This window comes from Delphinapterus leucas, chromosome X, assembly GCF_059928025.1.
Source record: "Delphinapterus leucas isolate spDelLeu-1000000601 "Yukka" chromosome X, BTC_Dleu_Yukka2, whole genome shotgun sequence".
NCBI classification, from domain to species: Eukaryota; Metazoa; Chordata; class Mammalia; order Artiodactyla; family Monodontidae; genus Delphinapterus; species Delphinapterus leucas.
Genome location: NC_143150.1, coordinates 89,080,931 through 89,098,827, shown reverse-complemented (window position 1 = coordinate 89,098,827; position 17,897 = coordinate 89,080,931). Strand labels below are relative to the sequence as shown.

At 41.5% G+C, this 17,897-nt stretch overlaps 1 protein-coding gene across 1 annotated transcript; it reads right to left on the bottom strand.

Moving 5' to 3' along the window:
• Positions 1-3,866: 3,866 nt before the first annotated feature.
• Positions 3,867-17,330, bottom strand: AKAP4 (A-kinase anchoring protein 4). Its single transcript, XM_022563800.2, has 6 exons — positions 17,313-17,330; positions 14,975-15,073; positions 13,849-13,899; positions 13,189-13,290; positions 4,820-6,940; positions 3,867-4,032 (listed from the first exon to the last, which is right to left on the bottom strand). Exons 2-6 carry the CDS (start codon positions 15,071-15,073, stop codon positions 3,877-3,879), a joined length of 2,529 nt encoding a protein of 842 aa, XP_022419508.1. The 5' UTR covers positions 17,313-17,330; the 3' UTR covers positions 3,867-3,876.
• Positions 17,331-17,897: the final 567 nt, after the last annotated feature.

Genomic DNA, 17,897 nt, shown 5'->3' with positions numbered 1-17,897 from the left:
GACTACCCCATAAAGATTTATATTGGCTTTATATGAAACCTATATGTTGAATTAGAAAGTGTTTTATTTTACTTAGTTTTACTAGTTAAGAGCATGGTCTATTTTTCTACTTACCTGTTTTTCTTTTTCTCATTCATGTATTATAGTTGTTTAATAAACATGGATTCTGAATTAATGGGAAGACAGTGTGATAGAATGGAAAAAGCATAGTGTTTGGCATGAGGCAAACCTGGATTTGAATCCCAACTCTCCCACTTACTGATGTATAACTTTCAAAAAAGGCCTTTAAACCTGACCATCTAATTTCACAGCTGTAAAAAGCAGCTAATAACAAACCATCTCACAAGGTTTTTAAAAGAACTAAAGCACCTGGTAGTGTCTGGTACTAAGTAAGTTCTCTGTAAATGTCATTTCTTGCCTTCCTTAATACATAGGTGTTTAATATTATCGTCACTATGGTAATTAGACTCTCCTCTTTCTGGCTGGGTGGCTCTAGGATACAGAAATTCAATCAATTCTTCCAGATTTTTTTCATGTTCTGACACCACAGAGACCTCAGTGCAGTGGAACTGCTGGACTTTTTACATGTCTCTGAGTCAGTGAGGAGAAAGCAGCTGCAATTGTTTTATAGTTGATGGCAAATTCTTACAGCTCACAAGTAAATTCTATCCTATACCTTTGCAAAGCTCATTCACTACCTCTCATATTTGGGGATTTGATTTTCATGGACGTACAAATATATCATTTGCAAAGGTGGCATTTTTATTTTTATTGCTCCTATATTTCTACTTTTTACTTTTCTTCCTCCATTATTAGAACAATTGTAAAGTAGAATTTTAACCGGGGCAATCTTGTGTGGTTCCTGTTTTTAACCAGAATTAATCTGAGTTTTCTTTGGAAAGATATACCCTTAAGTTAAGCAAGAGAGAGAACACTGCAATACCCCTCTCCTCACCCCTGATTGTTTTTTAAGGTTTAAGTGAAACTTTGCTTTCTCTGTCTTTTGTTTCCTTGCTCCAAATTTTATTTCCCGTTTCCTAAACTTGTTTGATTTGTTATTTGTTCCCTCCCGAAGTTCTCTAGGCAGGGATTTAATTCATTGTTGCTTTTTTGTACTGATGAAGGCTTTCAGGGCTATACATTCTCTAAGTACTGCCTTGGCAATCTCCCGTAAAGTGGTCCTCCCATAAAATGTCTTACCAATTTTTCCTTTTACCTTATGCTCCATTATGTTTTGGCCTGGCACTGTTACTAATCCTCTTTATTACAATATTTGACACTTTGATACTCTGCATTAATTTTGATTTCTTAAATGGTACATTAAAGCTATTGATTTGGGGAGTTTGGGATTAGCAGATGCAAACTATTATAGATATAGGATGAATAAACAACAAGGTCCTACTGTAGAGCACAGGGAACTATATTCATTATCCTGTGATAAACCATAATGGAAAAGAATATGAAAAAGTTGTATGTATAACAGAGTCACTTTGCTGTACAGCAAAAATTAACACAACATTGTAAATCAACTATACTTCAATTTAAAAAAAACTATTGATTTTGATTACCAAGTTTTTTCTGCTGCCCCCTTAAATTTTGCCCCTGAGGAAAATGTCTCTCTTGCCTCACCTCAGCCTAGGCCTGGCCCTGTGGTAACCTCCCAGATGAGTTCTGCTCACAACTTTCTTGTGAAATGGAGGCCTGATGTTCAGAAAGACTAAAATTGTCAGCGATATCAAACCAGTGACACTGCCTGCCAGGAGATAATCCTGTTTTCCTTCTCCTTCTGCTCCTGTCATCCCTTTCCTATATGTGGGGCTTTCAGCTCAGCAGAAGCCTTTGTCCATTTCTAGCTGCTGGCAGTGGCCACATTGCTAATAGGATGCCTGGGATCACTTCCCCATTTAGAGGGGTGAAAGGTCAGGGTCTCACCCTCCAGGAATAAACCCCAAGGCCTGTTGAGCTCCTCCAGATCCTTGTCAGGGCCCTGTCTGGCCCAAAGCATTCCTTTCTCTGCTGGAGTCTGTCAGTTAGCTCTGGCAAAAATCAAGTTTCCTCACCCTGATCTTACCTCATCCACACAAGTTTCCCTGAGAAATTATGGAAGAGAAACTCTTAGAATCCTCAAATGTCAGAGCTGGAAGGGCCCTTAGAGACCATTTTGCCCCAATGGCCCTCATTTAACAGAACATATAACTTCCTTTGCTCTATTTCCACGTTCCAAAGAATCCCCAAGGCCGCCTCATAATAAAAATCAGGAGTAAGTCAAGAGCTGAGTTAATCAACGAAGTAAACTACTATGGGACCCAGCTGTGCTCAGGGAGGACTGAGTCATCAGAAATGCAGACCTGGTTCCGGGATTTGTTTATTAAGGATTTTCTTCAAGGACAAAGAGAATGTTCTGTGGTAGCTTAACTCCACAGCTTTTCATGGGGTCGGGGTGAGACTAGAAAAGGTTTGATTAGCTTTAGAAGGGCTGGGGAGTTTTAAAATCCTGGCTTTGAAGGAGCCTACCTTTACTTCTATCTGACTGGTCCAGGCATTGTGGAGAAGTTGTCAAAGTTTGTCTGTATGCTTCTTACCTTCCCCAAAATGTGCCTTTCTGGGTCCCACACTCAGAGGATCTTGCTTTCAGTTTGGAAATATATCAAGGGCACTTGCAACTGTGTTAGGATGGGCTTTGAGAGGTACAACTTCAATCCCATATCTAATTTGTAACAAGATTCTCCTTGCAAAGCATCATTACGTCTATTCTTCTAGTTTAACCTCTAAACAGGGAGGGTAATTTTTGTCTACATTTTGCAGATAAAGGAAAAGGCTCAGAGTCTACCTAGGTGACTCTAAGGCCATGCAACTAGTAAGAGGCCAAAGCTTTAACTTTTGAGTCGAGAAGAAAGCCACATCCTGTGCTTGTTCTACTAAGCCACAAGCACCTCAAAGGTGCCAAGGAATGCCACAGCAAACTAGCTAACAGAGGACCACAGGGCTGAAACCACTGTCTTGATCTGATTTGTAATGAATTATAGCATTGTGATAGACTTCTGAGAAGCATAGAACAAATCTAGGAATTTAGTGCTAGTCTCAAAGGAGACATTGGGATTCACATAAGGTGGCTGTGAAGAATTTACCATTCTGTAGCTTTGTTCTCTGCAAATTTTTCTCTCAGACTGCTGGAAAACAAGGAAATCTCATCAGTTGAAGGAAATGACTTATAAGGAAGCTTTATTATGTGTGGGGGAGGATCAGATCCCATTGTAGTTCTGGATAGTGTTTAACCATGTGCAGTGAACACTGGGAGTGTGTGTGTGTCCGTGGGTAATATACTTTCTTCAGTTTGTTTTTCATCTAAGCTAGCCCATCTACAAACTCTTAAAAGTGATCAAGAAAGCTGCATCCTTGGGATTAGAAGGGGGATTATCAAGTTAACTGTGAAATTCTGGGAGAAACAGGGAGACCACAGGTGGCAAAACTCTAAATAGCTTGTGAACTGAGATTTGGATAAACCAGATGACTTAGGAACTTGGACATGGGTTATATCCCTGTGTCTTGGGTGCTTAGAAAATAACCCAGGGTGAGATCCGGACACAAGTCCAACACTGTATCACCAGTCCTTGAAATTGGATGCATTCCCCTCCCTTGCCTCGGATATATCTGACCAAGAAAACAATGACACAATTAAAAAAAAGTTTTTTTATTCACGTTCTTGCCCAGTTTGTTGGACACCCTGCATTTGCACAGTCCAACTGCTCAGATGTATTGGAAAATACAGTCGTGCAGCGTGCAGTTCACTGGCCTGATGGTAGAGGGTGCTCCAGCTGGGATAGAATGCTGCTGGGGGTGGGGAGTAAACGGAGAGGAGGAGAAAGAATTGTTGGCTCACAGGTTAGTGAGCAGCCAGTCTAGCAGTTGTTTTCCAGCCACGTTTCCCATAGCTTCATCCAGTGGTTGTTCCTTGGTGAACTTCATGACCTCTTGAAGAAGATCTCCTACCCTGTACCCCTTCTCTGCTGCTTTAGCTGAAACTTCAGGAAGCTGTGGAGAGAGCAGATAGCTTGAGTCACATGATGCTTTTGGAGCCAGGGTCCCGTCGGAGAAAGTCTACTATACCCCACCCACCTTCCTGCCTATGATTCTAGGATTAAAGGCTGCCACAGGTCCAGGACTGGAGGCTGCTGACATGGCTTTCCTTTTTTCTGGACGCTCCTCTAATGGCATAGATTAAAATGCCAAAGGTCCTTTCTTTTTGAGCTTCAAAAAACAAACTCTGGAATCAATTGTGTTCACTAATACTTCTCATCAGGTACTGGGATCCTTCAGTTAATCTGTACTGATTTCTAGGTCAAGGTTAGGGGTTGCCATTCCCCTGCCTCCCTAAAAAAAAGTACATGAGATTGGAAATAGGGAGGATAATTTGGTTCAGTATTTTATTTCTCTGGAATCCATCTAATGTAGGAAACACAGCTGTGGGGTGTGTGTGTGTGTGTGTGTGTGTGTGTGCATGCACACGTGTGCAAAACATAAGACTTAAAAATTGCTCCCTGATGTTTTACCAAATAGTTTGTTGAAAGGATCACTGGCAAAATGAGCTAATCTCACTCTCCTCCTCTTGGAAGTACACAGGACTTGAGTTGTCCAGAGCCCCATGTAACTAATGGTTCATCACTTTTGTGTCTTTATGAGGTGAGAGTAATTCATGAGTCACATGATAAAGAACAGACTCAAAAAAATGGACTGCTTCTTGGGCTCTAAGTACAATACCGCCTCCCTGCCCCTACCCATTCTAACCCTCTTTCTTCTTGTTCCTTGTTGCATTGCTTACCTTCTTCAGTTGTCCAGCATCATCTCCCATGAAGTAGAGCATGGGTATGTTAAATTGTGAGGCTGCAATCCACTGCAGGACAGCCTGGAGTTGCTTTTGCAAGCTACTTGTTGAGCACTGATTATTGACAATGACTTCAGTTCCAGGAGAGTCTTGATAGTTCTGTGACATCGCAGCATCATGACTACATCTGGGGCCACCGGCCTGGTAGTTGGGGTTGTTGGCCAAGGCTGCTTGTTCTTCCAACTCAGCAAGGGCTGCCCCATTGTTGCTATACTTAGCCATGATAAGGCACAGCTTCATCACAGATTCTACAAGTTGATCTATAAATTGTCGGTTCACTTGCTTCATCCCACTGATAAAGTCAAGTTCTTGATTGTCCTGGCATTTTTCTTCCCCTTTGTCAGGCCTCTTGGACATGGGGGCTCCTTTGTCTGTCCTGGGCTCAGAACGTTTGTTCTCACCTTCACATAGATCTCCACAGTTGAAGGAGCTCTCACTAAGCAGTTTTTGAATCAGTGACAGAATGATGTTTGACATATCCAGCCTCTGGGAGTCCAGGTGTTCATTCTCCTTTAGAGAGGTGGATGATCCAGGGGCTCCACGAGATTCTAGATGTTTCATTGAAAGTGCCTTGACACTTTGGCTACCTCTGCACTTTTTGTATTGGGCACTCTGAGTCATATAGCTGGTGGTAGAACAAGGACAGTCTTTAAATGCATCTTTGCCCTTGGCCTGCTGGGTCAGATAGTATTGGATCAGCCTAAGGGCAGAGACAATCAAGTCCTTTGCCAGTGAATCCATGGAAAGGCTGATCTTCTCTCTCTTTTCCTCCTTATTGGTCCATGCTTTGCCAGCCATGCCTTGGTTTTGGTTCCACATTGTCAGGCTCTCCTTGAGGGTATGTTCACTGCCTTTCTCAGCACTGGTCAATGACTTGCACTTCTCTGGTTTTATTTTGCCTTTGCCCTTCCCCTTCATCTCGGCCTTCATGGCTGAGAATTCGAGACTTTGGTTCTTGCATTTGGGATCATAGCACCCAGCCTTCAAGGATGCATATGACGAACTCTGAGACTTGGTTTCCTTTTTTTCCCCAAGAAGAGCACAGACAAGACGCTTCAGCATGGCCTCCATGGTATCAGCAGTGTTTTGTTTCCCATGGTTGAGCAGATTCCTCCTGACAGTTGAGACAAAGTCTGAGTTGGCCATCAGGACCCCGGTGATATTATGTAGGTTCTTCACGCAGGAGTCAATCAAATCGGACACAATTTCCTTGGTGTGTTTTAACAGCACCCTCCTCACGACCACACAAGCTGGAATTGGCTTCCCAGAGCTATGAACTTTCAAGTTCTGCATGACAGAGACCATTGTGTCAGATGCCACTTGATTTGCATAAACCATGAACATTTTGCTGATCGAATCTGCAAATTCTTTGTTGTCTCTTTGGCACATCTGTTTGTCTCCACCTTTGCTCTTGTTGGATAATTCACTATACAGAAAGGTTTTTTGGCCACCTTCCCTACACTCCTCCCCAGTGCCCTGCCTTTCTGCAGAGGTCACTTCCACAGCATCATGGGCCATTTCAGAAGTGATCTTGCTCACAGCACTACGAGGGCTGTTTTTCCCTTTGTCCCCACTGGGTGGATAGATTGAATGATGAAGACATTTGCTTCCACCTTCCAACTTCTTGATTTTCTTACGGGCCATCTGGATCACCAGAGGAGATAGTCGGTTGACATAGAAGGAAGGGTCATCCGTAGAACATTCTCCATCAGGGGAGATAACTGCCCTCTGATTGCTAGGAGATTTGGCTGGTGGGGTGAAAGGACTCTGGTTATTGTTGGTGTTTTTGGCCGCTGTCATTTCCAGATGTTGGCCTTGAGGTCCTTTGGCCACGTAATCCATTTTCAGTTGATTGGCATAGCCTCTGTAGCAGTTCCCAGTGGGCAGTTTGTGATATTTGCCCTCTGTGTCTCCTACTTGACGTCTACAGCTAGAGGATGAGGGGCTAAGTGCCTGTTGGAAACACAAGGCGTATTTCTGAAGATCACTGAGTAGACGATAGAGGACACTTATAGGATTAGAAGGAGCTTGTTTGAAAAGGCACACTGACCTCTCCATCTAAAAAAAGAAGACCTATCCATAAGGCTTTGGCTAGGCTACTTCTTTCCCCTATTGTATTTAGAAGATATATCTTCCAAGTTGCACAGATTAGGGATTTGGCCTTTAGTATTTGCATGGGCACATAACACACAATTATATCCATTAATACACATTCAAGCACAAGTGGCAGCAACAAAAGCTCAGAGTAGATACATTTGTACACTTAACTATACACAAGTGTTATCAATATGTTTGTCAATTTCATCTGAGTATGTGTGCTTATTTCAATACATGTCAAAAATATGTCAGTGTCTCTGTCGTGTGTGTATACACACATCAATATATCAATTCATGAGTGGGAACATGTGTCAGTTTGTACTGTTAGTGTGTGAAAATGTGCCTGTGTGTATGTGTGTGCATATGTGTATGTCAATGCACAGTGTGTGATGTCACCGTGTGTAAGCATGTGTCATAATGTGCTGACATCTTACCCATTGTATATGTCAACTGTAGAGGCCAGCATGTGCATGTTAGTATGTATATTTTGTACATATGTGTGAATGTAAAAATATGTGTGTGTATATCAGTGTGTCTCTGAATATGAAAATAAGCAAGTGTCAAGTTGAGAGAGCTGCATATGTGTTTATGATATAAATCCAATAGCATGTATCATGCAGCTATAAATGTATTTATATATGTTGAAACATACATTCAGGTATTAGCATACATACTCATCAATATATTAATATATAATTAATGTATAATATATTAATAAATATGTATGTTAAAAATGAGTATGTATAAATAGGTGATTGTATAATGACTGTGTATATCGATATATTAGGTATCGGTTTATGTTATATTTATATACTATGTCAATGATTGATGTATGTCAGTGTTGCATACACACTGGCATTTGAGTGTGTCTGTAAGTACATGAGTGGGGATGTCACTGCATTTGTGTCAATATGTGTATCAGTGTACACAAGCATGTGCGTTAGTTAATGTGTCACTTTGTTAAAGTTTGTATCAACATGAGGTATATTTATAAGTGAGTATGCCTGTACCTGAGTCTGCATGGTCTGTTTTGATCAAGGCTTGTGTGTATCAATGTGAGTGTGTGTTTATGCATAGTGTGCTTGGATGTACATATAAATGTTTATGTGTATCACATGTGGGCACATTAGTGTGTCTGACTCTGTATAACTGTATATCTTTGCATATGTGTGTAAGTCATTGTTATGACTAGATCACTATACGTAAGTTTGTTATTTCAATGCTTGTGTGTGTTTGTCAGTGTCACATGTAGCCAGGCATGTGTTTGGCCTGGCTACAAGTTATTATAAATTATTTTATAAATTATTTTTTGTTAACGTATATACCTGTATATATCTATGTGTATGTCACTTTGTGTAAACGTATATGTGTATATCTATACTTGTGACTGTGTATGCCCATGTTTGGATATGTGTATACGTATTGTGTACACATCTACTCAGCACTAAGTACCATTGCCCTCTTTGCTCCATTCATTGCTTCATCACCATGAATTCCTGGAAACGTGAGGTCATAATAAGGTCCACTTTTTGCAAAAGGGCTTCAGTTGCAATAAAGTAGACCTGCATTGTGTGTAGTAAGTATGGGCTCCTCTTTTAAAAACAAACACCAGAGATTGGTTCAAGATGGCAGAGTAGAAGGACATGCTCTCAATCTCTCTTGCGAGAACACCAGAATCACAACTAACTGCTGAACAATCATCAACAGGAAGACGCTGGAACTCACCAAAAAAGATACCCCACATCCAAAGACAAAGGAGAAGCCACAATGAAATGGTAGGAGGGGCACAATCACAATAAAATCAAATCCCATAACTGCTGGGTGGGTGACTCAAACTGGAGAACACATACCACAGAAGTCCACCCACTGGAGTGAAGGTTCTGAGCCCCACGTCAGCCTTCCGAACCTGCAGGTCCACAACGGGAGAAGGAATTCCTAGAGAATCAGACTTTGAAGGCTAGTGGGATGTGATTGCAGGACTTCGACAGGACTGGGGGAACAGAGACTCCACTCTTGGAGGACACACACAAAGTAGTGTGCGCATGGGAAGGAGCAGTGACCCCATGGGAGACTGAACCAGACCTACCTGCTAGTGTTGGAGGGTCTCCTGCAGAGGCGGGGGGTGGCTCTGGCTCACCGTGAGGACAAGGACACTGGCAGCAAAAGTTCTGGGAAGTACTCCTTGGCGAGAGCGCTCCCAGAGTCCACCATTAGCCCCATCAAAGAGCCTGGGTAGGCTCCAGTGTTGGGTTGCCTCAGGCCAAACAACCAACAGGGAGGGAACCCAGCCCCGCCCATCAGCATTCAAGCAGATTAGAGTTTTACTGAGCTCTGCCCACCAGAGCAACACCCAGCTCTACCCACCACCAGTCCTTCCCATCAGGAAGCTTGCACAAGCCTCTTAGATAGCCTCATCCACCAGAGGGCACATACACAGCAGAAGCAAGAAGAACTACAATCCTGCAGCCTGGGGAACAAAAACCACATTCACAGAAAGAGAGACAAGATGAAAAGGCAGAGGGCTATGTACCAGATGGAGGAACAAGATAAAACCCCAGAAAAACAACTAAATGAAGTGCAGATAGGCAACCTTCCAGAAAAAGAATTCAGAATAATGATAGTGAAGATGATCCAGGACCTTGGAAAAAGAATGGAGGCAAAGATCGAGAAGATGCAACAAATGTCTAACAAACCTAGAAGAATTAAAGAACAAACAAACAGAGGTGAACAATACAATAAGTGAAATGAAAAATACACTAGAGGGAATCAATAGCAGAATAACTGAAGCAAAAGAACGGACAAGTGACCTGGAAGACAGAATGGTGGAATTCACTGCTGAGGAACAGAATAAAGAAAAAAGAGTGAAAAGCAATGAAGACAGCCTAAGAGACCTCTGGGACAACATTAAACGCAACAACATTCACATTATAGGGGTCCCAGAAGGAAGAGAGAGAGAGAAAGGACACGAGAAAATATTTGAAGAGATTATAGTCGAAAACTTCCCTAACATGGGAAAGGAAATAGCCACCCAAGTCCAGGAAGCGCAGAGAGTCCCATACAGGATAAACCCAAGGAGAAACATACCAAGACACATAGTAATCAAATTAGCAAAAATTAAAGACAAAGAAAAATTGTTGAAAGCAGCAAGGGAAAAACGACAACATACAAGGGAACTCCCAGAAGGTTAACAGCTAATTTCTCAGCAGAAACTCCACAAGCCAGAAGGGAGTGGCATGATATACTTAAAGTGATGAAAGGGAAGAACCTACAAGCAAGATTACTCTACCCAGCAAGGATCTCATTCAGATTCGATGGAGAAATCAAAAGCTTTACAGACAAGCAAAAGCTGAGAGAGCTCAGCACCACCAAACCAGCTCTACAACAAATGCTAAAGGAACGTCTCTAAGTGGGAAACACAAGAGAAGAAAAGGACCTACAAAAACAAACCCAAAACAATTAAGAAAATGGTCGGAGGAACATACATATCGATAATTACCTTAAACGTGAATGGATTAAATGCTCCAACCAAAAGACACAGGCTTGCTGAATGGATACAAAAACAAAACCCATATATATGCTGTCTAAAAGAAACCCACCTCAGACCTAGGGAGACAAAAGACCTGTATGCAGAAAACTATAAGACACTGATGAAATAAATTAAAGATGATGCCAACAGATGGAGAGATATACCATGTTCCTGGATTGGAAGAATCAATATTGTGAACATGACTATACTACGCAAAGCAATCTACAGATTCAATGCAATCCCTGTCAAATTACCAATGGCATTTTTTATTCAACTAGAACAAAAAATCTTAAAATTTGTATGGAGACACAAAAGACCCCGAATAGCCAAAGCAGTCTTGAGGGAAAAAAGCAGAGCTGCAGGAATCAGACTCCCTGGCTTCAGACTATACTACAAAGCTACAGTAATCAAGGCAACATGGTACTGGCACAAAAACAGAAATATAGATCAATGGAACAAGATAGAAAGCCCAGAGATAAACCCACGCAACTATGGTCAACTAATCTATGACAAAGGAGGCAAGGATATACAATGGAGAAAAGACAGTCTCTTCAGTAAGTGGCGCTGGGAAAACTGGACAGCTACACTAGTAAAGAATGAAATTAGAACACTCCCTAACACAATACATAGAAATAAACTAAAAATGGATTACAGACCTAAATGTAAGACTGGACACTATAAAACTGTTAAAGGAAAACATAGGAAGAACACTCTTTGACATAAATCAGAGCAAGATCGTTTTTGATCCTCCTCCTAGAGTAATGGAACTAAAAACAAAAATAAACAAAAGAGACCTAATGAAACTTCAAAGCTTTTGCACAGCAAAGGAAGCCATAAACAAGATGAAAAGACAACCCTCAGAATGGGAGAAAATATTTGCAAATGAATCAACAGACAAAGGATTAATCTCCAAAGTATATAAACAGCTCATGCAGCTCAATGTTTAAAAAACAAACAGCCCAATCAAAAAATGGGCAGAAGACCTGAGTAGATATTTCTCCAAAGAAGACATACATATGGCCAAGAAGCACATGAAAAGTTGCTCAACATCACTAATTATTAGAGAAATGCAAATCAAAACTACAATGAGGTATCACCTCAGACCAGTTAGAATGGGCATCATCAGAAAATCTACAAAGGATAAATGCTGGAGAGGTTGTGGAGAAAAGGGAACCCTCTTGCACTGTTGGTGGGAATATAAATTGATACAGCCACTATGGAGAACAGTATGGAGGTTCCTTAAAAAACTAAAAATAGAATTACCATATGACCCAGCAATCCCACTACTGGGCATATACCGAGAGAAAACCATAATTCAAAAAGACACATGCACTCCAAAGTTCATTGCAGCACTATTTACAATAGCCAGGTCATGGAAGCAACCTAAATGCCCATCGACAGACGAATGGATAAAGAAGATGTGGACATATATACAATGGAATATTACTCAGCCATAAAAAGGAACAAAATTGGATCATTTGTAGAGACGTGGATGGGTCTAGAGACTGTAATACAGAGTGAAGTAAGTCAGAAAGAGAAAAACAAATATCGTGTATTAAAGCATATATGTGGAACCTAGAAAAAATGGTACAGATGAACTGGTTTGCAGGGCATAAAGTGAGACACAGATGTAGAGAACAAACATATGGACACCAACGGGGGAAAGTGGCAGGGGATGGGGGTGGTGGTGTGATGAATTAGGAGATTGGGATTGACCTGTATACACTGATGTGTATAAAATGGATGACTAATAAGAACCTGCTGTATAAAAAAATAAATAAAATAAAATAAGTTTCAAAAAAACAATAACAACCCCCCCCAAAAAACCCCAAACACCAGGTATATCCTTTTATTAAGACCCCAAAATGGAGTTGGCCACCCCCAACTGAACCCAGGACTCTTTGGAGAATATTTTGTAACTGGTTTTCCCTTCCTCAGGAGCTACTCTCATCACTCCAAAGGCATCTGGGGTCAAAAATGATGTTTCTGGTTATAATATGAGCCTAGGAACACAACAAGAAATATTCGACTCCTTTGCACTGAAGCCAAATATCCTGTTCCAATATCAGCTACTCCAGGCTTCTAGGACTGTGAGAGTGACTTGTCATGTGCTCTAATGCCTACCCCAAACCAGCCTGCCAGGTGTAATTTGGGATATTTACACAAAAAACAAAAGGATTCCATATCTGACAGTGGTGTGCAAGTGTAATTGCGTTGAACTTTATGCTACCCAACAGCCTGGGTAATCTCTTAGACAACAGGGTAGGGCAAATACAGCTTTTGGTTGTTGTGGACTCGCTCTTTTTCATATCCTCTTTCTTCATTGTTGGACACTGGGCAATGTGGGGCACACAAGTCCATTACAAGCCAGCAAAGAACATTGCAAAGGATCTTGCTTATAAGCCCATATCTTTGTTAAGATAAGCATAGCGAGATTTTTTGCTGTAGGTACCTGAAATTAGGAGAGGGCATTCTGAGCCTCTGTGATAGTGTCATTGTGAGCTACCTGAGCATTTAACTTACTGTGACTGTGAGCTTAGGCCTGTGTTCTCTAGAATATCATAATATTTATATTTTGGGCCTGTTTGACAATAGTTCTCTTACTATCTCTGAACCAGAGTCCTCAGATTCAGCACTGGGCTCTTGGAATGAGAAAGGGTAGACTCAGAGGCTAAGTCTATACCTTAGACAAGTCTTGCTTCTCAGTATCCTTGATCACAATAATTTCTTCTTCTTCCAGATTCTCCAGGTTTAAGTCACCTTCTGAATTGGAACCAGCAGCATCCTATGGAATTAAAGGGCAAGATTCTTGTGAAAAGTTGCTTTTTGAGATTTCTCCAAGCTGACCCGCTAGGCTACTACTTCAAAGCATGAATGTCATGTCTCCTATTATCCCCTTTCTTTCTGAAGGAAAGGTAGGCTTGTAAGGCTAGCTAGTCTTTGAAGAATGAGATAAAGCTCCCTCTACAAATTACTACTCCCTCCCACCCCACTGAAGATATTCACAAAGCCATCAGTCTCAGGAACCATATTCCATTAAACATCAACCTTTTGGACAGGGTTTCCCCCCGGCCCTGCTTTTCTGACATGCTATCTTCCATGCTTTCATTCTTTTAGTCCTACAAGCGACTTAAGTGGCTTATAAAATGAGATTTGGTATCAAGAATGACAGTAAATTCCAAACCAGGGATCATGGGCTCATGAGAATGATGGCTTCCCACCTGAGTCCCCGTCACCTTTCCACCCTCTGCCACAACCTTTCCCTTTCCTTATGCTGAAACTGTTAACCCTTCTCAGCATCCTCCCACCCATTCCAACTCTGAGGGAAGCAGAGAGTACCCACCTTAGAATCTTTATCTTCCATGTTCAGGGTGGACACATCAACAAAGCATAGCTGCATCAATTAAGATGAATTTAGAAAAATTCTAGAGAAAAGGCCTTAATTTCTCTGGGAGATGATAGTAGCACCTACCTTATCGGGTTCTTGTGAGGATTGATTGAGATAGTGCGTGTAAAGCTTTTAGTAGAGCACCTAGACATAGTTAGGTACTCAATAAACAATAGACAAATGATTTTTATTAGGCAGCCAGAATCTCTTTTAAATTTTTGAATTTTATTTTATTTATTTTTTTATACAGCAGGTTCTTATTAGTCATCAATTTTATACACATCAGTGTATACATGTCAATCCCTATCGCCCAATTCAGCACACCACCATCCCCACCCCCCCCGCGGCTTTCCCCCCTTGGTGTCCATACGTTTGTTCTCTACATCTGTGTCTCAACTTCTAGGCAGACAGAATCTTAATGTTACTATATTTCCTAAATGAGAATACCTACCTGTGAGAGAAAGAGGCCCAAAATACAATATCCACATTTATTGAGAAAACTGAGAAGAGAGATGGCTTGCCCTACTGACACAGACTCAAAAGTGGAACTCCTATTAGAACTCGATTCCCCTGGCTCCCAGTTTGGAGCACTTTCTACTACACTAATGTTGCCAAAATGTGGTGTTTTTACTATTGATGACATAGAAGATTTTAAGTGGTACATGGATAAACATTTCTGTGTTTAATAGGTGCTTTTTATTGTTATTCATTAGGAAAAATACATATTTTGCCCTCCTGAAGGAGTCCAGCTTTAGGGTAACTTACTGGTAGCTAGGCGACATTATTATGACTTCAGAGGTGTGAGATAATAGAGGCTGGTAACTAGGCAACCACCACCCCTGGCTCCCCTCAGGCTCCCCCACAAGCCTCCCCTCCTCAGCTCCTTCACATCACTCCTCATCTTGCCCCTCCCTTGAATTGTCCCTGTGTGATGTATGAGCACATTTGTCCCCCACAGACCTTGCTGAGCTTGATTCCTTGGAGAAGTCACAGTACCACTATCCATTAGTCTATCCTGGGCTCCAGGATATCTATACCCAAATGCCAAGCCTTTCTTTGTAGGAGTCATTTTGTATATTACCACTTTCTGGTCCTGATCTTGCTGTCCTGTTGGGCTGTAGAGATCTACCTTGCACATGCCCCTGTGGCTGTGTAACCAGTCAATATTATTATCAGACATCTGGAAAGAGAAAGAAAATAAACCTGAAAGTCTTATATATGACTTTTAGAAACTGAATCAGTTTGAATAAGAATCCCTGAAGGGGTTTCTGAAACCCATCTCTGTTTCATATAGGTTTAGGCTAGGAACTGGTGGGGTAAGCCATGGGGGAAGGACACTCCGAAATGTTTGAACCTGATGATCAAGATCATTATCTTTTAGCTCAATCCATAGTCTTCTTAAATTTAGATTCCCCAAACTAGATATTTGGAACCATGGGAGTATCATATTGACTTGGGAAAATGCCAGTCAGGAAAAATGACAGGCTGGGAAGTAAATTTAAAAGGAGGTCTAGAGACTGTGGGGTTATTAACCTCATTAACTAAATCTCATCTGTATCCTCTTTTCTTTATCCACTCTTGGGTATCTTCAAAGAGTCAAGCTCACCTCATCCCCTTTAACTGAATTTTAGCTAAACCTAGTCTAAACCGAGTCTTTCTCATTACATTAAAGAAAGTGAAATTACTTACCACATAGGGCCACTAGAAAAGACTAAGGTCAATACCAGTAAAGTGAATAATTCTTTTTATTAAAACAACATATAGAAGAAGTTTCTGAATACTGGGAACACTCAGTCTAATAGCCATAAGTATAACTAAGAGACAAATGTCTGCGGGAAGACCAGACCCTGATCCCATAGGACAAAGTTTATTTGAAAGAGAGAATAATCTCTGCCAACTTCCTTCAACCCCCCTGCCACCTCCCACCACAGCCTGGAACTAAAAGTAAAAAGGAAATGGCAGAAGCCACTGACTGATTTTCCCTATACAGTTAAGAGCTCAGTAGAATTGTTTTGGTATCTGGGGTTGAATTTGATTTATCTTTAAAATTTAACAAGAGAAACCTTTTGGGCCAAGTATTAGAGGGCAGTTAAATTCCTTTCCCTTCACTTCCTTCAAAAATTAGACCCCTTTAACCTCTAGCTTCCTCCCTCCCTCCCCCTTCTTTCCGCCTTCTCTCCCTCAGCCCTTCCTTCCCTCTCTCTCCCTCCCTCCCTCCCTCCATTCTCCCTCCCTCCATTCTCCCTCCCTCCATTCTCCCTCCCTCCCTCCATTCTCCCTCCCTCCCTCCGTTCTCCCTCCTTCCCTCTCTCTCCCTCCCTTCCTGTCTCCCTCCCTCCCTCTGCCTCTCTCACTCTCAACATTTTAGTAACAACTATCCTCTGATGGCTAGCCTTTCACAGGATACTACTACATGTTGACACTTTACCATTCCCCCTACCCCCCTCTATCTCATTTCCCCAGATCTTCTTGGACTCTCCCTTCAAAAATCTCTAGAAATCCCTGAAAAAGTTTTAGGAAGAGGTTTTCCACATCCTCAGAAGAGGGAGTTTCTTTTTTTCAAGAGCTAGAGATCACTAGCCTAGAGAAAAAGAGGGGGAGGCATAGAGGTCCCTCATGTGATTTGGATATAGCCTCAGTCTAAATCCTAAAAAAAAAACTGTAAAAAATAAAATTTATGAACTTATTACCTTGATAATGAAGTTATTTTAGACTTTGGCTGAAAATGTGCTACCTAGAAGGGAGATGTGCCCCTTGAGATGCAAGTGAGAAATGCCAAGTTCTTGGGCACCTGCTGCTGGCTGCCACCCCATCAGCTGTTGGGTGAGACTGAAGGAGCCAGTCTCTCCTCGCTGCTTCTGACCCTGGCACATGATAACAGAATTTGTTGGGTCATAATGCCTGAAACCATAGCAACCTTAGCAAAGTGGGGGCAGGCTGGCAAACTCAGTAGCCCTTCTCATCAAAAGCACATCAGGCTGTCTGCTGTACATTTTTTCTGTTCTGTCTAGAAGGGTACACATATTTCGTTTACACTTTGTCCAGCTCACAACTCCTTAAGACCTCCCTTCTCATTACTCTTCAGGCTAGACTTCCAGAACAATCTAGTCATATTAGTTACCAGTGGAGGTCTGTATTTTTCATATACAGAATGACCACCAGCCTCTGTGAATAAAACAGTATTAAGTTTCACATCTTAGCTTATTTCTCTTTGGGTTTCCCTCTAGATATTTAGAGTTATGTGGCAAGAGATCTTTGGATTTACGTAGAAACAGAGAAATGTTAAAGTCCTTTCTGGGTATCCTGAATAAAAATATGAAAGTAGAAAGTTTGAGGCTGCCTTAGCAGCTTCTGTAGTTTCACCTCATCATCAAGACACCCCCTTGGCTAGTCAAAAAGAAGTCGGAAGATGCCCCTACCTTTGTAGTATCAGAGTAGGCTATTTATAGGAACTTGGAATGATTTTTTCTTGTAAATTTGGATGCTGTGATGACCCTTCCAGTCTGACTCAAGATGTTGCTACTTTCCTCAACCCTCCAAGCTACCCTAAAGCCTTGACTGCCAGTTGGTACCAGAACTTCTACTTCATGACATCATTCTTTCTGTAGAGAACAGTGACAGCACAAACACAGGGGCTCTATCCTTAGGATTCTGGGTGTCTAAGTGGTCCAGCAAGCTTTAACCTTTATCATGAGACATAATTAGCCCTCCCAAAAGCCAATCCACTTAGGTCAGGGTCAGCCTTTCACAGACTCCTCAAGTCATGAAAAGACCTGAGCCCCACTTATTCTTTTACATTATGGTCAGTGCTAGATGGCTGGTTACAGTATTCCTTAAAGCATTATCCATTACACTTTGAGATGCCTTCAGTTTAGCCCCAGTTTGGAAATATTAGCCCATAACCAAATGCTCTCATTGTGCCCAAGTCTCATCTTGTTTTCTCCTTGTCCTTTCTTCACCTGCCTTCACGTTAACCTCGTGTGAATAACTGTATCTGAATTAAA